At 37.2% G+C, this 27,052-nt stretch overlaps 2 protein-coding genes across 3 annotated transcripts in view; one reads left to right on the forward strand and one right to left on the reverse strand.

The window, feature by feature from the left end:
- mtor (mechanistic target of rapamycin kinase) overlaps window positions 1–27,052 on the reverse strand; it is a 97,553-nt gene that overhangs the window by 42,716 nt on the left and 27,785 nt on the right. For both annotated transcript variants that reach the window (XM_066643360.1, XM_066643359.1), the window contains 4 exons: window positions 26,113–26,259; window positions 23,670–23,812; window positions 22,843–23,005; window positions 21,680–21,825 (listed from right to left, as the gene is read on the reverse strand). In XM_066643360.1, the coding sequence (XP_066499457.1) occupies window positions 21,680–21,825; window positions 22,843–23,005; window positions 23,670–23,812; window positions 26,113–26,259 (599 nt within the window). The remainder of the gene's footprint in view (window positions 1–21,679; window positions 21,826–22,842; window positions 23,006–23,669; window positions 23,813–26,112; window positions 26,260–27,052) is intronic.
- angptl7 (angiopoietin-like 7) lies at window positions 12,526–15,605 on the forward strand. Its single transcript, XM_066644772.1, has 5 exons — window positions 12,526–13,062; window positions 14,296–14,396; window positions 14,497–14,691; window positions 14,779–14,974; window positions 15,059–15,605. The coding sequence occupies exons 1-5, from the start codon at window positions 12,705–12,707 to the stop codon at window positions 15,226–15,228; spliced, it is 1,020 nt and encodes a 339-aa protein (XP_066500869.1). The 5' UTR covers window positions 12,526–12,704; the 3' UTR covers window positions 15,229–15,605.

The raw sequence follows: 27,052 nt of genomic DNA on the forward strand, positions 1-27,052 counted from the left end.
AATTAATAAGGGATGACAATTATTCATTTTTTAAATATAGTGGTATGTGCATCACCACTGCCATAAGGAGCGATTGCAGTATTTTGTTAATATTCTATAGACCCACTCCAGTGTCTGTAGCACTGACTAAAAATTGGAACCAGACAACTTAAAGAAAAGCCCTATTGGGACAAAATGAGCACTACCAAGCCTCTGTCTGTAGCCATCTGGCCTTCAGGGCAGGACACAGGCTGATCTTTACATGTTCCACAGTCCTGTCTACCTCATTCATAATCAGACAGCATCTTCGCTTACAGGCCTTTGAGCAGACTGGAATGCTCTTCAGTACAATAACTGAATGTGGATTCATGGGAAAGAAGAATTCCTTTAGCCCCCAAAAAATTGACATACTGAAATAGACCAAAGAGGAATCTTCAGCAGGAAATTCAAAGCTATATATGGATTTAGTGGACTCTGAAAGAATTTTTTAAATGAATCTTGGCGAAGATTCGACAACAAGGCAACATGCCTTAGTTCTCCAATCACTGGCTGTCCTCTGCTCAGTCACGGTTTGTGTTAGCATCTCCAGTCTCCTAAAGCTTCAACCTGTGCCATGGAAATCTAGCTATAAGTGAAAAATGTTGTCTCAGCTCCTTGATTAAGATGTTCTCCGCACTGTTTTCATTTCTCCAGATTTAAATCCGTCTGTCTGTCTGAAAGGAAACAGTTTGCACTTGAGGATATTTTTCCCATTTGAGAATTACACTTGAGGTTATTTTCCCCAAGTTTCTCCATGGTACTATAAACAAAAGAAGAGTTAAAAAAAATCATGTGTCTGGTGTGCACAGTTTTCATAAGAAAGAATTATGTCAGAATATTGCACGTTTTAATGATTTGCAAAGCGGGGTGTTCTGTGTGTTCCACCCTTGTACTCCTGCAAAGTTGCAGACATGTATGAGCTGTCTAAGTATTCCATTCTGGGATTATTAATAAGTGGAAAAAAGTTCACATTTTTACATAATGTTCTAGTGGTGCCTTGTGTTTATTAAAACAGATTGTTTTCATGCCTGGCACATTCTTAAATGACACCTTCATATAACAAAACTATGGATATGCAGTCTGCTATAAATCTGGACACGTACCCTTTTATTCTCTGAGACATTAGAATGGTCGTTGTTATTTATCAAAGCAGAAATGGACGCATGTGGTCCAGCACTAACAAAGGAACCAAATTATTGAAGGTCTAATCATCTCAGTATGATATCCCAAAACGATACCAAAGTGTTTGTGATGTTGCATATATAGTTGTTAAAATGACTGACATTGTCTTAGGAGGTGGATTACTTTATGGTAGGCAAAGCAGGGAAATAACCATAAAACTCACACATTGTTGTTTAAAGCAACACGTTTTCAGGAAAGTATGATTCAAAGGGTTTGTTCTTTATTTTGCAAATTTCATGGCAAAACATTTTTTTTCTGTCAGAACGTATTATATAATAATGCAGTGGGTGCTCCGCAGAGCGTTCAATGCTATAACTGCTTTCACTGAAGAAACACCTCCCTGCAACATACTGTTCTGAAGAGAGGTGAAAGTAGCCTACAGTGGTTTAAACTGACAACTCAACTTTCAGCAGCCCAAAACTGCAAAGGATATTTTAATAGGTGTACTTTAGCGCTGTTAATGGGAAACGCACTTAGACCGTGGCATTGAAACCACAGTATGAGGGTACTGTGGTAATGACTCGAGGAAAGGGAGGGAAAGGTTGTGGATACTGATTCCATTCTAAGAAAATGTTCATGATAAATAGACTGGCTCAGATCAGGACATGTAGCAAGTGGACGTGCATGTGACTCGTACACATGACTGATGTGCAAACAGAACAGAAGAAGTTTGAGGTGAGTGTTTTCATAAAGGCACGTTCCAAGTGTTCGAAGCATACCTGGGTAAACAACCTCCACAACAGAAAAAATGAAAGAACATGTGCTCAGTTGATCAAGGTTTGGCTAGTCAAATTAAAGCAATAAAACTGCCATTCTGTGGCGTGTTGGACCACCTAAATATGGCAGTGCTATGCTCTAGCTTGCTGTATTCATATCTAAGCAGTTATAACATTTATTATGTAAGACATTTATTTAATTGGACAAACCCCAATTTGCTCTGTTTGAATCTGTTAAAATCAGGGAACAAACCTGTTAGCACAAACCTGAAGTTCTGAATCCCAAATTGTGTCTGGATTTCATTTACACCCATTCAAATCTAACAAGTACAAATCATCTGCAGATCTTTGCGCTATTCCTTCCAATGTTCCCGTTGCAATTGATCATATTAGCTTGTGATTAAGATTTCCTACAATGATTGTTCCACTCAAATTAATTCTCTTAAATATGCTTCTGAGAGCAAGTCTGGGATTCATTTTAGGCAAACAGGGTAATCCAAGAGTATAATCAATGAGATTATAATCATAAATCATAAGATTAAAATATTAAATCATAAGCCCTTCATCAATATATTTCAATAACAGGACCTTTTTATTTTGCGCCTGGCCTAAAAAAAAGTATTCACACACACACATCTATTTTATCAACTTAAGTTCCCATAGGTGCCGTTTGTAATTCTTCAATTACACATTGTATTCCATCTCTTTGAGCATTGCAGCGACATAGATATGGTGGTGTTGTGCCAGTGTGTGTTGCACTAGTGCAATGGGATCAGACACATCAGTGCTGCTAAAACTTTTAAATCTCACTGTGCACTCCATTAAATATTTCAATTCCTCTGCTGACCCAAGAACAGACCCACAAATAATGTGTGACTTTCTATCTATAAAATGGGCCAGTAAAGTAGACACTATTTTTTAAAACTCCAGCAGCGCTCTTGTGTCTGATCCCTTTGACAACACACTAACTCATCACCACCATGTCGTTGTTACTGCAGTGCTTTGAATGATCCACACCTTCTCTGTGGTGGTCCTCTGGGAGAAGGTCCTATCATTGAAGAACAGTGTAAAAGAGGGCTAACAAATTATGCAGAGCAACAGATAGACTACAGAATTTAACTGTTGAACTACAAAGTACAGCTATATGCTAAGTAGCAATAATATTTAACAACCCGGACGCATTATGCATGTTACATAATATGATCCATCAGATTATGACAAAAAATAATAGAGCCCCATTCACTTTAAAGCTTTTCTTTCAAAATGAACCCTTTTTGATTCATTCTCATGTTACCTGAGGTTAATAGAAACAAACATATATTAGCAGTCTCATTTATTGTGCTCTTTGGACATTGAAATCTCTGCATCAGACTGAGAGCACAATGCAGTCATTCAGAAACGGCAGAGATGTAATCACCTCATCCTCTGATTGGGGCCCGTTTAAAGTTCAAAGAGTTTGTGACTGCGAATGTAATAAAACATACTTTAACCACAGGCTTGAGCACATGAAGCACTTTTGGCTTGTTTCCCTCTAAGCATAACAAGTTTGATTAGCCCGAGACAGAACACCATTAGCTGTGGAGGTTAATCTGCCTGAAATAAGAGGAAAGCTCACCAAGAGGAAAAGGGATCAGTCTTATGAAAACAGTAGACCTTCCAGTGGAGGACTTTTAAACCAACATTTCAACCCTTCGAAACACTCATTTGGAGATCACTTCTCAAATTCACCACAAAATATTTAAGTAACATGATGTGCAGCAATAGTGCATGATTCGAGATCAGACTTTTTATTTTCTTAGACTAAAAAAAAGTTTTCTGATAGAACTGGGGCATGTGCTGTATGAAAACGACTAGCCTATCATATAACCCCCATCTCCAATTGATGTAAAGACCAGCTGACAAAACAGATGCTGCAAAAGCTGAATCTAAAATGTTCAGTTGTAGAAATCTTAAAAATGGGACTGGGTCAAACTAGTTCAACCTAATCACAATTGCATTGCAAATATATATTTAGAGTTCTCAGAACAATGGATGGGCTCCAGAGCTCTAGTAAATACTAAGGCTGAGATTTGGAGATTCAAGTGAAATAATATAAATATATACATTAATAAAATGTCAAGAATTGGAGGCTTTTACTTAGTTTTTTGTTTTTTAAAAACTGTATAATGTTCTGGCTCTGATAAAAATATTTTCTATTATTTGAAAAATGAATAACTTAATATCAGTCTCGACTAGCAATGAAATAAATAAAGTATCTCTGATTTTTGCATGTTACTATAAGTACACAATTAAAAACAATTACTGAGCAATGGTCATCATGCTTGTCTGGTAAGCTTTTGTGAAACTGGTGTTTCTTAATCTCCTACCTCAATGCAGCGTAAAAGACTATGAGGCATGCACATTACTAGACGGTGATGGAAAGTGAGGACAAGATGAAAAGAGAAGCTCTTGTTTAACATTACAGACTCATCACAGTTCCTTTGTTTCACGCAACTCCCACTTAAATGTCAACTCTGGCTCTGGAGTAAACACTATTTTATTGCGGAGCAGATGTCTGCCTGTGGCGTCAGTTTCACAGCGTTGTGGGGTTTATCTGTTTTTAAGTTGTTCATTTAAGTTGATGAAAGATGATATACAAACAGTCTATTATTCTTTATGTTAAGTTTTAAGAACAATTTTATGGATATTTTATGAGAACCGTAAAGACCTCATAGGACAATAACAGACCCTAGTGTCTAATACACACTTCCAAATGATGGTTCTACAAGGGTTCTTCCATAAAGAAAAAAGGTTCTATATAGAGCACTGAACCCTCAGAGACCCTTTAACATGATTAAAGGGCTTTTTGCATTGTGAATTACATATTTTAGAAAAGGGTTCTATACAGCACCAAAAATGGTCCTTCTATTGTAAAAAGCTTGATACTGTAATAATAGAAGAACTATTTTTGGGGCCATATAGAACCATTTTCAGAAAGGTACTGTATAGAACCATCTATAGCACATTCTTCATCAATCGCAAAGAATCCATTCATTAAAGTGTTAATTTAATAAAGAGCATTTGTAGAACCATGACCAGGCTGATATCTATTCCTTAACTGTCTAAAATATTGCCAAACTTATATTTGTTTTGATACAAGAGTTCCCTATAAAAATAAAATTTCATAATAATGAATATAATTAATTTGGTTCTTCTAGATGTTAAGCATTTTGAGGCATGATTTACCGGGGTAGAATGAAGGGTGCTCACTTATGCCAGGCTGCTGCCTGTGTCACACCCCTGGGGTTCAAGTTTTCACTTCTTACCCAGATAGTGTCCTAGAAGCTGATAAACTAAGATAAAAAAAAAACTTCTGCAATGTCAAAAAGCAGCAGAAAAAGACTTTGGATTGCATCTCGCTTTCTGGGTTCCTATACATTCACACATGTGCACTCATTAAAATCAGGAAAACCCAGTCGTCGCCAACAAAATGCATAATTTTCTGACCTCTTCTGACCTCTTTCTGAACATATCCCTTGATACAGATGTCAAGGCAAGCCATCACAGACTCCCCACAAAATGTTTCAATCTTAAGCATTAACAAGACAGAGTGCTGGATGTCCTAGTGTCATTCTGGTTACTGTTACGTCAATGTGCGGTTTTATAGCTCTCTGTCACAGTTTATAGAAAAATTGATTTAGTAATCGGTCACATCACTAGATACATTTTGACAGAAATAACAAATGATCTGCAAAAGAAAACAACTGGAAAATTTCTTGGAAGCGCAAAAAGGAACATTGTAGAAATGCTGGAAGTCATTCGGGTAAACAACGTTTTTGTACACGTTAACTGAACTTGGCCTGAACCAACCACCGCCCTCAATCACTAATGCTCTTAATCAAATCAGTCTATAACCAAAGTATAAGCACCTTGTGCAATTTGTGCTAGGGTGTGTTCAAGTATATTAAAATAAATAAATACATTTCCTACATGGAAAATTAAGGGCAGAGCGGATGACATCACATATCCGAAGTCACGTTTTCTTGCCCTTTCATTAATATCATTACATTTAAATACTTTTAACTGCCAAACCCATACCTTAGTACATTCATTGGCTTCAAAGACCGATGTTGAAGAGGCTAGTAGACTACTGGCTCCTGCTTTGACATTCAACACATCAAATCAATGGATATTGTATGCAAATATCTCCATTCCTTTGGGAATGCTGTCATGCGCTGTGCATTCAAAGCAAACCATATCCATCTGCTTTGATCAAACAAACACAAAAACAAACACAAACAGGAGTAGCAGTGGTTACAAACAGTCGACATATTGTTTCTTTCATTTTGGGTACATTGTTTGGATGATGAACAACCTGGACCTGGCTATAAACCATCCCACATAATCAAGACAATCCCGTAAACACCCAGTTACACTGTGAATAATACGAGACACAAAATAGGATTTTCATCAGTGACAAAGCACCCAGCTGGTGATGACCTCCACATTCTCGTATTTTCATTCATTATCTAAATAATTTCTAAGGATCATGCAATTTGCATAACATATGTCATTAAACCACAAAGTATGATACCATTAAATAATATTTTAATTAAACTCATGGGAACGAGTCCCCCAGGATTCTGACTTGGCTTAAGGGGGTGCCAGACCTTTGCAGGGCGACACCCACTCACACATTCACTCACACCTATGGACACTTTTGAGTCATCAATCCACCAGCCAACGTGTGTTTTTGGACTGTGAGAGGAAACCCATGCGGACACTGGGAGAACACACCAAACTCTTCACAGACAGTCACCTCGGAGCTGGACTTGAACCCACAACCTCCAGGTCTCTGGAGCTGTGTGACAGCAACACTCCCTGCTTCACCACACTAAGTAAATTAATCCTGCAAAATTTATATGAGAAATTGATACAAAAATTTGTGGGGCCAGATTTTTATTTCTCCATTTATTTTCTAACAAACATTACAGTGGGTTGTACTTCATTGTTGTACCCCCAATTTCATTGACAGGGAAGTACGACTCCCACATTCAAATACATTGACCACAATCCACACATTAAGCTGCTTTAGATTAACAAGACCTGGTAACATAATTCCAATAAAAACAGAAAAGAATGATAAGCCACATTCACTGTTTTACTCATCACTGTTTTGAAAAATCACCTCACACCCACCGATACAGCCTAGGAGTCATAACATTGCCTGCAGTGTTTACATTGAAAACAGAAGACTTCAGAATCACTAACATTCCCTCGGGTCGAAAGAGAACCCAAGTTGTCTTTAGGCCTGACAGAGACCACACAGCCGAACAGACAGCTTCTGTCCAAACTGACACTATGAAATGCAAGGTTAGTTTTGGCACAACTGCCATTGGGAGCTACCCAGCAATCTGCCATAAGTTACAGTCAATGAGCTGACATGTCTGATGTCACAAATATGGCTTGTAATTTGCAGGTTTAGGAATATGTTTCAGGGACACATTAAAAGCATCAGTTTGTGGCATATTAAAAGAAAAAGAATAAAAAAAAAATAGATATTTCCTCATGCTGAAAGTTTAAGAATAGAAGAACAAAGAACGCACAGTCTAAGAAACTCAAAGCATTTAATACATGGAGTATAAGCTTCAGCAACTATTTTACTCAAGGTTTTATTTTAGCATGTAAGAGACTACAAACACAAGCCACGTACTGTTTTGGCTAATTTTTTCACACTACTTAAAGGCTAAATATTTGGATCATGCTGACCCTGTGCTCTTAAAACGTAACAGATTCTTGCAGGAAAGTGTTTTATCATAAATGTCTGACTACAAAATTCCTCTGTTTTGGCTTCATATGTAATTAAGCAGTTCTCCTTGTCTGAAAAAGTGAGATGATTAGTGATGTTTCCACACCATAGCAAAAGAAGCTGAATCTCAAATGTCTTCTTACACCCTACGCAGTGCTCAGTGTAGGTCATAAAATAAGTTTTAGACTTAAGTAGTGCACTCTGTGTTGCTATAAGTTTCACATCTTCATGTCAAAGTGTAATAGTCTTAGTTTTATAAGCTGTGAAGTACACTATGTTGGGAGAATGGTTCTTTTTGGGAAGCAGATTAAGCCTCAACTGACTGATGCAGTTGCATGGAAAAGGGCCCTGTTTACAAACTTTTTACGCAGATAAATGGACCAGGTTCCCTCAGTTATATTTTAATGTCTAAACGAGAAGAAAACCATTTGTGTGTTTAAGTAATAATAAGTCTTTAGGATGGATGCTACTATTCACAGTGATGTGAAACCTAAAATGAATGTGAAACTAATAAAAACAAAATGCTCAGAAGAAAAAAGTCACATTGTTTTTATGGTACTCAATAGTTAAAACAAATAAATCCAAAGAAAAACTATTTATAATATAATGATAATATATAAATAAACAGAATCAACTCCTTATTCCCACCATGTGCTGAAAGTTTAAGAACCAAAAAACAAAGGAAGCACAGTCCATCTGTGAGGGAATGAATGAAAACACATCCAGACGTTTAGTGAATGTACAAAAAGCACTGTTACTGTGCTCTTTCATGTCATGAGATAAAAGAAAGCAAGCTTTCCCTTATTTACCTCAGGCAAAAAGATGGCAATGTAAATTTATTACATCATTTCTGAAAGACTTTGGCAATTATAATTCTTCCCCGTAATTGAACACATGAAAAACCATTCATGGCTTGGCCCTGTTTATAGAATATAGTGATTCCTTTATTTTTAACAAAAACATCTGGCAGGAGCCATTTCTCACAAGGAATATGTGTCTATGTATAATCACAATGCCACTGGAAAATAGCATTATATAAAAAAAGTTTTAAAAACACAGAAAAAGCTGATTTCATGATTAAGAACAGAGCCTATAACACCTGTGAGTCGACTGTATAGTGCTCTTACTTTGGCAGGCTTTCAGAAAAAAAATCAAGCTCAGACTCTGGAGTCCACTGAAAACATAAGCATTTTTTAATACCACTTCCTTACATTTTTCATTTAGTCTCAGGATATAAATGGGATCTTAAAGCAGTCATGAGCACAAAATGTATCTAGCTACAAACGTTATGGTGCTAACAGTTCACCAAGAGGTCAGTTGTGGCATGATTAATTTAGTTTTCTAATCATAATGAGGCAAAGTTTAAAACCTCCTCTAGAGACAGCATAGCAACAAAAAAAACCACTGATTTTACACCATATGCCACAGCAGACCGTGTTAAAGCACATATCTGAAGAACCAAGTGTACAGCAAAGATGTACAGTAAATTGCAAAGATACTAATAAGATTCTTTTAATTAATGATATTATTTCTGATATTGGGAGACTAAAGATGAAGAAATGATTTAGACAAAATGAGATATAAATAACCAATTAAACGAATCCACAAAAAACAAATACGCATGTGATCATCTTAAAAATGATCTAAGTATATTAGATGTGAAGAAATACACACCTTATTCCACCACTTCTATGACTAGCAATAGATTCCAAAGAACTGGAAGTCCATTCCAGTTCTGAGGAAAAAACACAGACCAACTGAAAGACATGAGCGTAAATCATTCAGGATGCTCTTGAATACAACATGTACTACGACTTTGTTTTAATTTAACCACATGTAACTGATTTAAAATCTATTTTTGTTGATGTGTTTGAGTCTGAGATATGTAGCCTAAATGCACCTTCTAACCTGTGCAATGTGAAAAAAACTGTAATTAAAATGACAACCTTGAACAGTTTGTTATAAATATTACAATTGAAACTGAATTTGCAAAATGTGGTATAGAAGTCAGACTTTCATTCAATTTCTTTGGAATTTGCACGAAAGATAAAGAAGCTTTATCTCGTACTGTATGGAATCAGATAAAACAGTACTGTGCAGGTATATATTTTGTGTCATTAAATGTAACCTAAGTCTAATTAAATATAATATCGTTCAACTCTGTATCCTAACTTTAAGTACTGACCTTACTAATAAACTTATAAATCAGATGCGTGAAGGAAATTCAGGAGACCATTAGTATAGAGATAAACAATAGAAAAAAAGTCCAACTACAACCTTCCCGCTGATCTGACTTCAGGAAAAATACATACTGAAACAATTGAAGCAGATGGACTTTCTCTGTTTTATATAACAGGAACTTGGATGAAGACAATAGCTGTAGAATCTCCAGTGCATTTGCACCTGACACTGGAATGACAACAAGCAGACACTAGTGCAAGTACAAGTACCTCAAGGCAGTATGCCTTGATATCTACAGAGATCACATGGGAAAAGGGCTGGCCATGAGTAGGGAAATGACTGGAACCTTTACTAATTAAAATATGACGTAAGCTGTAAAGAATATATTGCCAGCTGGTATTTGCCAAAAAATAAAACAAAACACCAATATCTTGAGAAAACAGAGCTACACAACACACGTCACAGTCAAGATCAATTTATATTACACCTTTAATATGATACATTTATTTACATGTATTGTTCTTAATGGAAAGACGAATTTGCCGTACTTAAAGATATGAAAATGACCACAGCAACTATCCTTTATGTACATAAATATTCAGTGTTGAAATCAATGTTAATAATAATATTTCAAAGATTCCACTGTTCATTCAGACGTTCATACTAATAATATAACTGATTGATTCATTCGTTTATTCATTTATTTTCTGTGACCACTTTTATCCTACTCAGGATTGCGGTGGGTCCTGGGTCAACATGGAATCACGGGGCACAAGGCACAAACACACACTGGACAAGGTACAAGTCCTACACAGTTAATAATATAATTTGTAATGATAAACATTGGCTCAAATAAGAGAATAATTAAAATATATATATATAAGCATTTACACTAAGAGAATAAACATTTAGAATCCACTGTTAGCATAAATTACAGGTAAATTGAGAATCAATTAAGAGTGGACCATCGAAGCACAGAGTTAAATCCTAGCATTTTTTTTCTTTGTACAGATTTCTTTCCTTGGTATAAACACAGCTCCCAATGGGGTTGGACGGCATGGCCAAAAATTATATCGCAATATATTTCCTAATTTTGCTTGAAAACTGGCAAAAAAAAAAATAACCATGGCATCACTGTCAATATTAAAATATTTAAATTAATTTATAATTTCAGAGCCTTGAACTAATGGCAGTGCCCTGTACTCAACGTCAATCAATGACAGATGCTGCAAATAATGTATATTGAAATGCTGAAAACGTGTTTAAAATCATAATATTGATATTGAAACATTTATATTGCCATTTATATTGATACTGAATTATTGCCCAACCCTACTCACAAATATTTATATAATTAACCATTCCAAATTTGTGAATCTAAATAGTTATCCTGATGAATACCAGTTCTATAGGAGAAAATAAATGAAGAGCAGAAGACCACTACAGTCAGACTAAGCAAAGAAACAAGAGAAAGAGAAAAACTAAGCAAAGCTGGAAGATCTTGAACAGGGCTGTGTAGTATCAAACAGTTTTCCCGGACACTTGCACTAAAATACTTGGGAAAGGCTTCAGCGGGAGGGTGTTTCCAGACGCTGCAGCATTCATTTACTGCACGCACACACCTCTCTGCACTGCTTCCCCCTCTCCACACTGTGATTTTCTTCAGTGTGACTTATTATCATTACTGTTATTAGAGCATCTATCACCCCGAAGCAGTTTTCTGGAGCCGGCTACTAGCTCACATCTGTTTCCTTTAGTAGTCGACACTGTACGTGATACAGGAGACTCAGGAGATACATGAAGCGATGATGTCAGAGAAATACTCTGTACCCACTTTAGAGAATAATTCAGCTGTTGCAGCCCAGCATTCTGGCACACGGCACGCTTCTCATAGCGACAACACTGACTTTTGCCTCTAGGTGCCAAGTAATTTTGTGCCAACTCACGTGCGTCAGCCTTAGAATTGTCTCCTGCATTAGGCATTTTACAAAGCACACTGTTAAATTAAAAAAAAAGATGTTAGACGGGTGTTTTCTGAGCTGTAGAGCGTAACAACCCCAAAGTAATTTAGCACCGACCTTACTTTCATGAGTGCAGGAGGAAAACCAAAAAGGATTTTTGCTTTCATGCTGTAAGTGAAGTAATTACTAGCTGCTTGAGAGCAATTACATTAGCTTCCAACAAGAATCCCCATCTTTCCGTCATAAAAAAAAGCTGAATAAAAGACCACTTCCCGTATAAACCTTTGAGGGTTACAAAAAAGACAGTCTATGTGACTTCTGTGGATGTTTTTGTGCATTCTTTCCTGGCTGTTTTGTGGGTGCACACAAAGTACAACAAATTGTGCTCAGGCACATGGCACACCTGATGAAAACTGAGCTGCCGGGTGGAACCACGCAAAAGCAGGAGGGGGCTGGAGAAAGAATGAGAGACAGACAGTGTGTGTTTATGCATGTGTGCGTTTGAGAGTGAGAGAGAGAGTGAGTGTGTGAGAGAGGGCGGAAAGAGTTGAAGCCCAGGGGGTGGTGGAACTCATGGTGGTGGTGGGGTGTCAGTTGCTCCGAGCCTAACCAAAAGGGGAGGGCACAAATGTAAAGATATTTAAGATGCATCCACACCAGACCTTCAGTGAGAGGAGAAAGCAAAGGCCTGGGAAACAGAGCTGACAAGAGAAAGCGAGAAGAAATCAAGCCAGTACTCTGAGAAATTCTACTCAAAGAATCATCAGTTACCTACTGCTTTAGGATCTCCGGTAAAGACCCAAGAAAGAAAGAAACCACCAGGACCAGAAGGCATCAGCACTCTCTTGAAGTGAGGCAATGAGAAGAGCAATGACAAGAACAGCGGTCATCTCCACTGCACTCTTTCTTTTCTTCCTCGGTCAAACGTGGGCTGAAAAGCGCCAGGCTCCTCCAAAACCATCTAAACCACAGTGCTGCGATGAGGTACGTTCCTTAAAGGTGCAGTTAGCAAACCTGACCAGTCTCTTGGACGACCTCACAAAAAAGCAAGAGACAGACATGATTAATCTGGTGCGGAAGGTGATAGAGCTGGAGAAACAGAACCAGCAGCAGGAAGCCCGGGTGACGGAGGCGGAAAGCAAATACTCTGAAATCCACAACCGTGTGGAGATCATGCAGCTTCAAGCTTTAGAAGGCGCTCCACCATCCACCTCAGGTAAGGACAAAACAAAAACGTGTCCATCCTGAAGGGATGTGTATCTATAATAAACATCAGAATTAAATTGTCATCTACATTTTGCAACATTCTGAGATGGTCCCATACAGTGATCAAGCCAAGTCCAGGACTATATAACATTCAAAAAGAGTTTCTCCACTGAAAATGGAAATGTATTCCTTGGTCAAGGCTTTATCCCTCTCTGGGAAACAAACACACAGAACGATCACTCACAGGTGTGAATGAATGCATTTCCATATTCTTATCTACGTGTCTCTTGGATATCCACATCTTTTTGGGTCATTGGTCAACCGCTCAAGGTGACTTTAAAAACTCCACATGATGAGTTTATAGTTTATAAGCCAGAAGAAGAAAATACATCTTTCCAGAAAATTTTAAGGTCTTCAACACTGAAAATAGCTAAAATGCCAATGCTGATTTGCCAAAGTCCACTGTAATTCTTCAGTTATGGACAGTCTTATGTTTTCACACTAGTAAAAATGATTTAATTTCACACAGACTTTTTCAAATCCCTAGACCATGGGAAATGAGCTTTTTCCTTTACACATTGTATTTCATGCAACAAGGAAGAGCTTCCTTCTGGAACTTGTAGTCAAAATATGCCTGGTCATTAAATTAAAAAAAAAAAGTGTGAAGCTATTTTGGAAGTGATGTAATGTGTAAAAGATTTGCAACCTTCATCAAATATGTCATTTCACCACAAGAATTTAGTTTTTGGAAAGATGTATATCATTTAAGGCCATAAACCTTGATTTGTTAAAAAGTGCCTGGTCTATCAAAGCCCATCTGACAAAAACTGTGCTGCACTATTAAACTTCAGTATTAGAAGCAGGCCATTAGTCAGCCTTATGGCTATGTTTCTTTTCTCCCATTGGCACTCTGAGCACAGTGGAGCTTTGTTAGGAATCTACAAACTATTCAAGCTCAGCCTCAACAGCTGAGAGGCTTAGTCTCACACAAAACGGCGCAAAGAGCTGTAGGGTTCTGAGGTGAAACTGAGCTGAACTAACGAATGTTCCTGTACAGCAAATTATATTCACGTCTAGCCTCCAAGTTCATTAGGAGCCAGACAGTGTCATATCCAATTTCCTTTCAGTGTGGATGGACTCTGACCACTTGTACCAAATGTGCTATTCAAAATGTGGAGTTTAAAAATAAAGCTGACAATAAGTAACTATGAGGTCTAACCACTGTATTAATTCTCTCCCTTAGATGCAGTCTATGACTGTGCATCCTTATACAACAAGAACTACAGAATTTCTGGAGTGTACAAATTGCCAAAGGATGACTTCTTGGGAACACCTGAACTGGAGGTAAGTAGGTATCCCAAACTTAGGCAAACTTAACTTGACACAATGACCGTTTTCAGCGTAAATTTTGAATGCATTGTTTTCTCCTTGATGTTGCATTCAGGTGTACTGTGACATGGAAAAGAACGGAGGTGGCTGGACCGTCATCCAGAGACGCAGGGTGGGGTTGACCACCTTTGATAGAGACTGGAAGCAGTACAAGAATGGATTTGGTACAATTCGTGGAGACTTCTGGCTTGGCAATGAACACATCTTCCGTCTGACACGGCAGCCAACGGTGCTCAGGATAGAGCTGGAGGTAAGGGTGTTCCAAACAGATGGCATGAAATGAGATGGATATCTATTGATTTGGCTGAGTATAACTGTTATTTGTTGTAAACTCCAGGACTGGGCAGGCACGATCCGCTATGCAGAATATGGCTTCTTCACACTGAGTAACGAGTTGAACAGCTACAAACTCTTCATAGAAAACTACAGCGGTGATGCCGGTGACTCACTGCGCTACCACAACAACACCAACTTCAGCACCAAGAACAAGGACAATGACAAGTGTGTGGATGACTGTGCTCAACTTCGCAAAGGTAAGTTTGCCCAAAGAGAGCCTATTAACTAAAAAATCATCAGGCCTGAAGAGTTTCCTAATTTCCCTTTGCTTTATCCTGCAGGTGGTTACTGGTACAATTGCTGCACTGACTCTAACTTGAATGGAGTGTTCTACCGCAATGGTATGAACACCAAGAACAGTGATGGCATCACCTGGTACGCCTGGCATGGACCAAACTACTCCCTCAAACGGGTGGAGATGAAGATTCGGCCCAAGAACTTCACCCCTTAAAGACTTTAAATACAACAAACAAAATTAACACTCTTGCTTTGCCATAACCACTTACAAACCCTATACAGCACTCACCAAACCACGTGTCTATTTACAAATATCTATTTGTATTACAGAAAAACTCTGGACTGAATGTGTGATGAGCATGTATGATTGTAAATTGTAGTTGTCTTGATATTTATCACAGATATTTTATTTTCTTTAAGCTTTTGATTGCCATTGTTTGATGAGGTAAACAAAGATCATGTCAACAGGACGTATTTATCAGAATGAGCCCTCGACATAAGATGGCTTCCTTCTTCATTAGAGTTGATTTTGTGCGAACTGGAATAACCAACTTTGACAGGCTATAGTGAATTGTGTTAAATGTAAAATGTGTACAGTTCTATATACCACTGAATGGTGATTAAATTGTCTTTTTAAAAATGTCTCGTTTTGTCAAACCACTGAAAATGAACAAACTACTTTAAAAGTGTTTAAAAGTGACACGTTTAACGTCACTCACAACTGCACCATTGTGTTACCTACACAATGGTAATAAAAGTGTTTATTGGTAACTAGATGTAAAAATGTCCAACTATGCAAGACTAAATATCAAGCTTAATTCCTATCACTACCAGGTCATAAATTTATGACAGGAGTCATGAAAACCATAGATCAAAATATAATTAGAAGACAAAGAAATGTTTTGGTGTCCTCAATTTTCCAAAATGTCAAATCCTTACCAAAAAGTATAGGGGTTTTAAGAAATACAAAAAAAACCTGTACATATAAAAATTAAAAACCATATTAGACGTAGGACAATTACACTAGACAATTACTAAATCTGCATACACAGATAGCAAAACCAAACAGAACAAAGCAACTGAACCATTTAAAAGGTTGTGAGATAGCTAAGAGCAATAAAAGTCAAGTCTCAGAAATAACAACTACCTCACGGTCATTCTATGTATACGTTCTCCATGTTCCATAAACATTTTTGAGCCTCAGTATGGCTGCAGAGGTCATGTGAAAACCTGGAAGGTCCATTTAAAGTCACAGTGGCAGAAACGGTGTGGCCTTGCTTGACCTTGCTCTGGCATTTGTGCAGTCTTCCTGGCAGCTACACCCCATTTCTCCAAACCATTCATCAGACTTCTATGAGACTAACGCATTTAATGGGAAGCTATAAAGAAAGCACCCCGCCTCAACCTCTACCAAGTCACTAATCGAGCCCTCGCAAAATGGCTTCTTATTTTGCCTCCATTTACAAGCAGGTTTAAAAGTTATGGGCAACCCTCTTCAAAGTAAAACTAGTGAAATTACACGTCAAAGAACTACAAGATTATGGTGTCCATGCATAAACCCCTGAGCAGAAATTAAGCACAGCCTACTCCTGCTGGTGAGAATAGTTTTGAGAGGTGCTTTGCTGCAGTGAAAAGATCATGCTTTTCATATATGAACTTAAGGAGTAATGGGTGAGAGTAATAGTAAAAGGACAATAACATTTTTATGATACACTAAGTACCAAGAATGCCACATTTCAAATGAATCATTTATGATAACAAAATCAGAACAGAAGGATTTTTATAATATTTCACTTAATAAACTGCATTAAACCAAATTACTAGAGCTCCCCCTTTATATATTAGAAATAAAACACACATTTGTTTAGCATTCTTCAACACCGACATTTACAATGTGCTCAGAAAGGCTTATGGTTATGTATTTTTAAAAAACAAAAAAACTTGTGTTGTCGAACCAATGTGCACTTTATAAAAAACTAAAATAAATATAAATTAATATTAAAACATTAGGCAATTAATTGAAATATATGTAGTTTAGAAAAAAATAATCTTATAAGATTATTTATGTTAAAGATTTTCAACTACTGACTTCTGTTCTTTGTTAGTTCATAGTCCTGTAACTAAACTAATGAAGCAAAATATGGAAACCAAACACTAACCACTCATAAGTGGCCCTTTATTTGTGTCCCTCATATTGTACCAGACACACACCCAAGTTTTCTAATACACGTTTATTCAAGACTTATGTACACAGTGATAGACGTATGTTAAAGGCTCAACCACACACACTAAACCTACATCCCCACACTGTATTTGATCCATAAACCACACTAAAATATTACATGAAAACAAAATCTAAATTTCCTCTAACCAAAATCTTTTGCAAAAATTCTCACTTATTTCTAAAAGGGTCTGGTCATTAATGAAATAATCAAAGTTAAATAAAATCTCATATTTGAAGGATAAATTCAATCAAATTCATCTTTTCGAGTTACATCAAACCGATTGCAAGCTGTAATTTATGTCATAATCAAACAATCACGTTTGATAACTGTTGGACACTGCAATAATAAGTTAATAAGATAAAAAGGAAGGATATACCTAAACCCATTGTTGCCCTTCTTAAATCCAACTTCCATTTCTACTTTTCAGGTTACTCTGGCCACTCTCCTGTGCTTGGCAGCCAAGCTGTTGCCTGCTACTGTCATCACAGTCTTCCTGCGGCCTCATTCTGAGTAGAGAAACCTCAGATCGCATGACAACAAGGCCTCAGTCCAAAGAGCCCAGTCACCCCGGCCCATTAACTCATCCAGTTGCTCATAACTCAGAATCAGTTGCCATACTAATAACTGATATTTTATACAGTGCAGACTATTATATTATACAATATTTAAAATCTTTATAGACTTTTTGGGAACAAAAACTGAGAGGTATGTGCTATTCAAGCAACAATTTGGAAAATAATAACGGTACATGATAATACTGTAACTTTCTCCTGCTATATCATTAATACTTTTATTTATTTATCTTCCAGTGATTCTGAACAGACATGAAGTAATCAAGGTGAAGCCATATGTTAACTTAATAATCAATGTTATACAACATGTTCCGTTTCTATTGACCTGTATGAAGCTTGTTCATTATTTTATGTTTCAACAGCTTCCTTCAAATTATTTGAAAACTATGACGATGTAAATGATTCCATATGTGAATAGCAGAATGTATTATGTCTGCAAAAACTGGTTTCGTATTACTGAAAATAGAGTTTTTAAATTCTTGAACAGTAGCACGCCTGTGTCTGTATCCTTAAAACTTCCTGCTGAACCAGGATCTCTTTTTCACTGCTAGCAGTCAGCTTGGATACTGCCTAGTGGAAAGCAAAGCTGACTCTGGAAAAAACACCTGCATTCAGACACTGCATTGTGAAGACAGCCTCTGGCTCAAACGTAAAGAATTTTCTTCAGAAGTGCAGACAGTTTGGAGAACAGGAAAATGTGCTTTGAGGAAGCAATGCTGGCAAAAGACTTCCTTGGTATCACACCGTCAAAATGCTAAATGATGTGAGAGGCAGTTGGTAGAATCTGATTCAGTGCTGAGGCATTCACTACCAGTAAATGTATAGAGCTCTATTAAGGTCAAAAGTTTTGTTCATTCGAAAAAAAAAATCTGAAACTGAAAGTTCAAATCTTAAGATTGAACTTTGAAAAATACAACAGTGCATTCAAAATTTAAAAAGTGTAGGATGATTTTTCAATTTAAATAGAATTCTGATCCAATTATTTAATTTTTTGGAATAAATAATTTAATATTAACATAATAATTCAATGTTCACGTTCTTATATATTTTGATATTTGAAGTCTTATATTATTCAATTGCAGATTTTATGTTTTCAGATTCAAATCTTAATTTTTTTCGGTCACAGATTATTTTCACTTTCAGTTCTTTCGCTAACCGCTCACGTTATATGCAACATTCAGTGTTAAAACATTGACTTCAGTGACAAAGTCCTTTATAGTGAGCACAACATTTGGTACCTATCGCAGTAAAAGAGCTACAAACTCTGTCAGAGTGCGTAGTTCCACAGCCACACTTTAGTTTCCCAGCACTGCAATCCTAACGGAGCGGACACCATAATCTGCAAAGTGCTGGGAAACTAAAGTGTGGCTGTGGAAAGTGAAAATAAGATCTGTGACCAAAAAAAAAGATATGAAACTAAAATAAAAAATTAAGATTTGAATCTGAAAACATAAAATCTGCAATTGAAAAATATAAGACTTCAAATATAAAATATATAGGAACATGAACATTGAAAATAAAATACTTTTTCCAAAAACTACAATTAAAAATACTATTTAAATTAAAAAAAAAAACATCCTACACTTTTTTTTTAATTTTGAATCTCAAGATTTGAACTTTCAGTTTCAGATTTTTTTTCAAAGGAACAAAACTTTTGACCCTAATAGAGCTCCATATAAATGCAATAAAAATAAGAATCTTTGATTTGTCAGTATGCGTGAATTTTCATTTAACTGACAAATTTCCACTGCCCAACTTGATTGTATTGTGTAAATTTAACCTAATCTAACATTCAATCCAGCAATACACTCCGGAAATGTTGACATAGGCATGTTTTTCTCTGTGTTTCTTTTTTAATTATATTTTAAAACCATTGAAATCCCACTATCATGCAAGTGGTCATGTGATTTTGCCCCATCCAATCTGCCACACTGAAGCAACATGGAGGAGAACCTAAACACAGAGACTGACCGAGCAGCTGTATCTGTATCTGTCGTTTCAATGAACTATAAGGACAAAATACAAAGACAAAATATTTGCTCATTAAAATGTTCAATCAATCGTGATGTTGATTTGCGGTCATATCGCCCAGTGCTAGTTCAAGGTATATTCTTTGTTTTACTGCATTTTACACAAAGTCTCCACTGCTTTGGAAACAGGGTTGTACATAAGTATTCACACACACATGTGACTTCACAGAGTCATAATAGAAATATGATCCTATTCAAATTGCTTGGAGTATTTTGTCCCTCCAAAATCCCTCTTTATGAACTATCCTGAAATTTCAAATTGTTGTCAGATGACTCTTTTTCAAAATTCCAGAATGAGTCTTCCACTCCATCTAACAAAAGTGTAGATTAACACATCACAGAGTATCTTGTGTGACAAATCCAAGTCATTCCAAAGGAATTTTCCAAAAAAGTGAAAATCAGATCATGGAACCATTTCAAATCATCAAACCCACCACAATAGAAGGACTTAAAAACACTCAAAACAGAACGGGAAGCAATGTGCTGTAAACATGCTAAAGCAAATCCAGCTTGTGATGAGTATTCCACAGAAGCCGTTTCCCCAACTATGGGAAAATGATGCAAAACTGTTTTCTAGAGTAAGGGCTGTTTATAGGAAATCCTGAAGAGGTGAGAACCAGCTGGGTGCGCAGAAAACATTTTGCTGCTGGATCTAATCAAGCCTCTCCAAAATTGATAACAGGCCCTTGGGAAGACCATGCCATGTACTCAATGAATGAAACGAGGCACTAGTCCAATTAAAACAATCCTGGTAAACAGATACATTGCTCTCTATACTTTCAGTACCAATTTAAGAGGTGAGAGACTATGGAAATGATGATGGCCATATTTAGATGAAGTGCATGAGGTGCTGGAACAGTGTACCCAGGAAGTGAATATTGCTCAGACCAACCTTATAAGCAATGAAAATAAACATGCAACAATCACAGAAAGCCCATGCTGTGTAAAATCTGCAAATGATATCATATTACATTTTTTTCCAGACACCAACATTTGAAAAATTGAGTATTGTTCCATACCAGTACTTAATAAAATACAAACAGAAGAAGACAGCAATTATAATAAACAGAAGAGAGTAAATGTAGAGAGTAAACAACACTGCCCTCTGCTACCTGCTTCCAAAACAATTTATCAAATAAAATATGGCTAGACATAACATTATTAATTGCATTTATGATCATTGTCCTGTTTATGTAACCTTTAACTTGAAGATTACCGCAAAAATAACAACCCAAAAACTTATGTAACATTGTACCTGGCAATGTTTGCACCTTGTCATGGCAAACAGAATGGAATACTACTTTGAAGAGAGTGACTGCAGTATGAGCCACTAAAACCAGACATTTCTCCTCAAAATCCATTAAGGAAATTCCATCGAAACGTTTATGGAAGAGTCACGGGAGAGAACTTTTACTCATTTCCTGTAAAAGCTATTTGGTAAATTCACAAGTCAGAATGACACCTTAATGAAACCTCAGGAATTGCAAGCAAATACAAGACTTGGAAGGACACTGTAAATCACTTTTCATGGTTCAATGCTTCAATTACTACACATTTATGTGATGAAATCTTAAAAGGTAAGAGAACACTTCAAACCCAGGCTTGAGCTGAGAATTAGAATTTGGTCTGCAGTGAACATAATATGATGCAGATCTTCACAGTTCATCTGAAGAAGCTTTGTGTTCAATAACTAGTACGTGAATCAAAAGTCACTTAGGACATAAAGCCCAGTGACTAGCTTTTAAACATTATTTGCCTACATGAGCCTGCTGTTTATTTGGGAATCTGCTCAGCACTGGTCCCTTTGAGAATGAGATAAACGTAATCTGTTTTCCTACCTAATGAGGGATTCCAGAATAAGAGGAGAAGGGCCTTTCTGGAATTCCAGTTCTTTGTAGTGTAGGGCCTTGGCGTAAGCTCGACATTTAGCAGCTCTCTCTCCTAGGAGGACGATTCCATTATCATCCCTCAAAGGAAGCGGCCCCTGAAAGTAAAAGTCAAGAATAAGAGTGCTTAACAACAACTCTGAATGTGGTTCAGATTTCAGAAAAGGACAGAAAAGACTGAGTGAATTTACATAACTCAGCTATCCCCATCACTGTCATTAAGTGTTCACTGCATCTTTACAGGGTACATCCCCTGTTTAAAGGTTACGAATCATAAGTCCCCTCTGGAATATAACCACGGGTGTGAGCAATAGTTATTAGGCAGCAGAACAAATGCGCTATTCATTCAACCTCATTCTGCACCAAAATGAGCTCAGAAACTGAAAATCAAGAAGTGGAAAGAAACATCCTTCATAAATAGTGCATGGGCAGAGCCTGTGAACAATAATATTATAAATAACAGCAGGGTATTGGAAGGACAGATAATTTACACTGACTCAACATTCTTTCAAACCTCTCTGTTTTATATGTTCTCCTACGTATGACATTTGGCCCAGCATCATTGAAAACTCTTCAGAATTGTACATTTCAGTGGCAGGCTAAATGGAAATGACTCATACCTTCACGTTTTGTCAAGAGGAGTCGGAAATGAACTAATAAATTTCACATCGCATTTAAACGTGCAAATCTTGCAGGATGACACATGCAACTCTGGTCTGGATATTAACTGCTCTGTAACATCATTATCTAATGCTTTGACAGCATTAAAGTGCCACAACTGAATAAAACGTTCTGTCAGAAATTGTCATCTGGGCACTAGGACTGTAAGAACAAACAAAGGCTTAGGTGTAGTGTCCCCATTGTAGCAGGATTCAAAAACAATAAGTCATATGGCAAAGAGTCACAGGACCAGACCCCAGTGTAAATGAAAACAAAATTGTGAATATCTTCTTGTTGTTTTTTTAGCCTGGTAAGTATAAAAAGATGTGTTTTATGGCACTTTCATATAAAAAAAAATTAAAAAGCGAATACTTCTTTAAATAAAAACTTAAAATGTTCCCAAGTGGACTCTACATAAGAGACTAAGTGTGCCTTCATCAAGGGCACTAACTGACCTTGTCGCTGTGCTCCATGAATTCAGCCAGGTTGAGCAGGGTCTGAGTGACTTCAGCAATATCCTGCGAGGTCAGTGCTAGCTCGATGCTGCGAATCAGCTCATCCTGCTGGTCCTCACTTAGCTCAGACCAGCACGACAGGAACGCAGCATTAAAAAGGTCTCTGCAATCACAAGAAGAGAAAGAATTAGCCATATTTTCTAAGAGAATATGAAAATCATTATGATAATGTTATAACAGACTGAAATCGCAAATTATGAACGAATTCTTTGATTTTGAGTCACAGTTTAATAGGAAATGTGGCCTGCTTTGTGGAAACAGATTTGGTGACATTTTGGGACTAAACCAGTCTATGATGAAGTGTCAGAAAATTCATCCAAGTGAAGATTTAAACCAGTTGGAAGCAGCTTGGAATAATGCAAGTGGCACACTGTCATTTATCACAGAATGGGGAATTATTAAAAAAAAATCTTGATTATATTTATCACATTCATCTGCAAATAACAGACTTGATTTCATCTGCAGCTTCTCATGCAGTGCGTCAAGCCGTAATTGTATAACACTCCTGTTATCGCACAGTTTATTGCAGGCTTAAAAGAAAGTGCTTTGCTGCATTTTCAGCTGTGCACAGATGGAAAGCTTTCGCTCAATCCAGATGTGTTTTATGAATAGTTCTCATCATAGTTTAGTCATGTCCCTCACCTACAATACAGAAATGACATACACCTCGTTGAAAATCAGGTTTTCTGTTAAATGACTTAAAAGCTATAAGAGAGGACAGGAAGTTTTTGGCCAAGAGAAAAACATAGTGAAAACGTTAGCTTCACCTGGCCAGTGGAATGTAGGTCTGGGCAAGGGACCAACAGGAGCGCAGGGCAGGTGAGGATGACTCTTTCAGCAGAACAACACTTAGTCGACGCAACCATTCCAGCCAGTCGTCTTTGGACACCTTCCTGGCAGCACCCCATGCCTAGGAACAATACGAACCATGCAAACAGGATGAACACCTAACAGGCAAGGAAAATGAGACCTGCTATGCATTCGGCTAGACATTAAGAATGTTTGTGGCTCTGATACAAACAAATAAGAGGTAATAATCCAGAAAACTTTGATTACATTCCTGTACATAATTTCATTTCAATTTAAAATTAGTTTCCAAAAGTTGGGAAGTCAACTGTCAACATCAAATAATAAAAATTCACCACACATTTGTGGACACATTTTGTGATGTTAAGGCTACATTTAATTTCGTCTCAGATTCTGGTCTTATGTTAGAAGGCTCTGCGAGGATTTGATGGTGTTCAACGAAAAGAACATTAGTGAGGTCAGGTACTGATTTTGGACAACGAGGTCTGGATTATAAAAGCCATTCAAAGGTAGTGAATGGCCTCCATTCCAGAGAACGCAGCTCCACAGCTCCCTAGCCCATTTCCAGCGATGCAGCCACTAGCTGACGCATAACATTGAACATCAGTGTTTTGTATGCGTGTCTAAGGAGGTTTTACTAATTTACTAATAAACAATGAACTAGAAACACCTACCTACATTTGAGATGTTTTACCTAGCCAAGATATCTTTTTTTAGGCAATGTGCAGAACTACTTCATGAATATGTATGGCCATGTCTGAGTAGTTACAAAGCCACTCTCTCGTGTGTCAACTGCTTCATGAGTGAAGACAAAAGCAGAAGACCCAGGCCGTGGCCAATTGGCTGAGCTTTTCTTCATTTAGTAGAGAAGCAGACTTTGGGTGACACCGAGGACAAAGGAAAATCTGCTTGTCCTTCAGGCAACAGCTGTGAATCCTAGCGATGGGCTCACAGGATTACAGGAAACAGATAAACAGACTGGACACAGTAAGGCCATAGACACTGACTTTCTTTCCTAACCGAAACTTTAACAGCATTTTACCACTCATATGCCTCATCTGCTCTTTCCAGTAAGCCATAGCAGCACAGCTCATAAATATCTCAGGCTCCACATTACACGCCGGGAAGCTCTGGCATGAGCTCGCCACATTAGCTCTGCTTTGGGCTGTCAGTATTGTTTATATTCTATTGATTATTTTGAAAATAAATAATCATATCTACCGGACAGAACAATGGCAAACAAATTTGGTGGAGAAAGGGTTTCTACTATTCTGGGAAAATGCGTCTGGAAAATTTCTGCTATGATTTGAAAGCAATCAGCCAAAGGACTATTAATGCAGTTAAATACCAATGTTGCGTGATTAGCTCTTGATTGCAAATGCCATTCCAACTCATCCCACAGGTGTTGTATGGTGCTGCATTGTGCCAGGGAATGCAATTCCACTAGTCAACAGTCCAGGGCTGGGGCTCTATCTGTGTCCATAATGGGTGCACCTGAAAGTAACTGAATTTACTTTAACAAATGGTGTATCAGGCTCTACCTCTTACTGTAGGGAAGATAATTCTTTTTATTATATATATATAATCAGTTAGTTATGGCAGTCCTCCCATTTCAAGTCATGTAATGTGAGCATTAATGTGACATTCATTTACTGATAATCTTTTTTGTGGAGAATTTTGCCTGTTGCTGAGGGAAGCAATGTTGAGGGCAAATTCCATTCCAGGACAAATAACTAAAGCTACTTGAGATAAGGTTACAAACAACAATCTTGAAAAACTCTTAACAAGACAAGTGATGCCTATAAACTGTGAATGGCTTAACAATATGCTGGGCTGGGCTTCTACTCAGTGCATATGTCGAATGTAAATCCAGGCTGGGTCAAAGTAAAGGACAGCTTCAGGAAAAGAATGTCAAGAACATTGTGTCTCTTCATGTGGCCTAAACCTCCAACAACAACGGCTGTGAATGACTCAGAAAATTAGACAATGTCTTGGCTATGAAATATGACTTTCATTTGACACACCATATGTTTAATTTTCCAGGGTTATAGCCAAAGCCTGAAGAATTATCACATTTTAGTAGCCGTTACTATGGGCCAGTGTCCTCAAACACAGATTGAGTTTAATTTAACCCAGAACTTGGCAAAATTTTTGGCTGACAATTATTCCTGATTATTAGATGCATCATAATCTAAAACCTGCGGTAAAATCACAGCTTTGAAATGGGATATTTTGGTGTAGAGTAACTCAGCTGAGGAAAGAATTGTGCAACATCATGTATTAGAGAAACACAAACATCAGAAATGTATGAGTCTGAAGTCACAACTTTCAAAACAAGTTCTGTAATACTGTAACAAGTATTGCATTATTTAAAGCTGCAGATATACACCCAGTCATGCTGACCTTCTGAAGTGCTGTCGTGCTGACGTGCAACTTCTTCATCGGGCCCGACTCCACTGGGCCACTCACAAGTGTGTCTCCTTGATTACTGCGTGACTGACGATGCTGGAAAATCTGAGAATCTTCTTCCTCATCAGCCAGAGTGTATCCCTGAAAAGCAGAAGAATATGTTAAACTGCGCAGACAAAATAAGACAAGGACACACAAGTCTTTTATCGCATGAAATCATCAATGTGAAAATGTTGTCATATATTTATGATACTCCTATATGCATTTCATATATTTATGACCGCCTTATAAGGTTAAAAATGATTGGACAAGCCTGATGGACTTGTTTATACTTGTGATAATAAATGTATTAAAAAACTTTTCCTAAATCAATTCACGAAAATCATCAACCTGAGCCTGAGTAATATGAGTCTGACAGAGGTCTTGATTCTTTAAAAAAATATTTTAATTCTGCTTAATTTTTATATTTTGTGTGCATCTTAGACACGCTTTTAAGGGACTGGTGTTTACTGTGTGCAAAATTGTGTCTGCTGCAATGTGCAGTGACAATAGTTACAATTTACTGTTGTTTGTTGTAATTTATTGTAACTGTAAGTGTAAAACTTTGCATACCTATCACTATTCTGTAGAATAGAGAGGTGTCACAGTACTAAAAAATCTCATTGAATTCTAATTTCATAATGCAAAATATGAATCTAAAAATTCTGTATTGAATGAAAAAGAAATTTGTATGGTTACACCTCTAATGTGATTATGAAGAAAGCTTCTCCTGTAAACTTCTTTCAAACTTGTCTCCTCCCATCCCAAAACCCAGAAGAGAATCCTCCCAGGAAACACAGCATCGCATTATATGCAGTAAGTGTTTGCAACAGGTCAGCAGGAAGTATCATATGTGGCAATGAGACAGCTAAATTGTTTTCGGATGGAGGGCTGC

Source organism: Hoplias malabaricus, chromosome 14 (genome assembly GCF_029633855.1).
Source record: "Hoplias malabaricus isolate fHopMal1 chromosome 14, fHopMal1.hap1, whole genome shotgun sequence".
Lineage (NCBI taxonomy): Eukaryota > Metazoa > Chordata > Actinopteri > Characiformes > Erythrinidae > Hoplias > Hoplias malabaricus.

Coding starts and splice junctions, on each gene's coding strand:
- angptl7 (XM_066644772.1), top strand. CDS start 12,705: ATGAGAAGAGCAATGACAAGAACAGCGGTCATCTCCACTGCACTCTTT. Junction 14,397..14,496: donor TGGGAACACCTGAACTGGAG/GTAAGTAGGTAT, acceptor TGTTGCATTCAG/GTGTACTGTGACATGGAAAA. Junction 14,692..14,778: donor TGCTCAGGATAGAGCTGGAG/GTAAGGGTGTTC, acceptor TGTAAACTCCAG/GACTGGGCAGGCACGATCCG.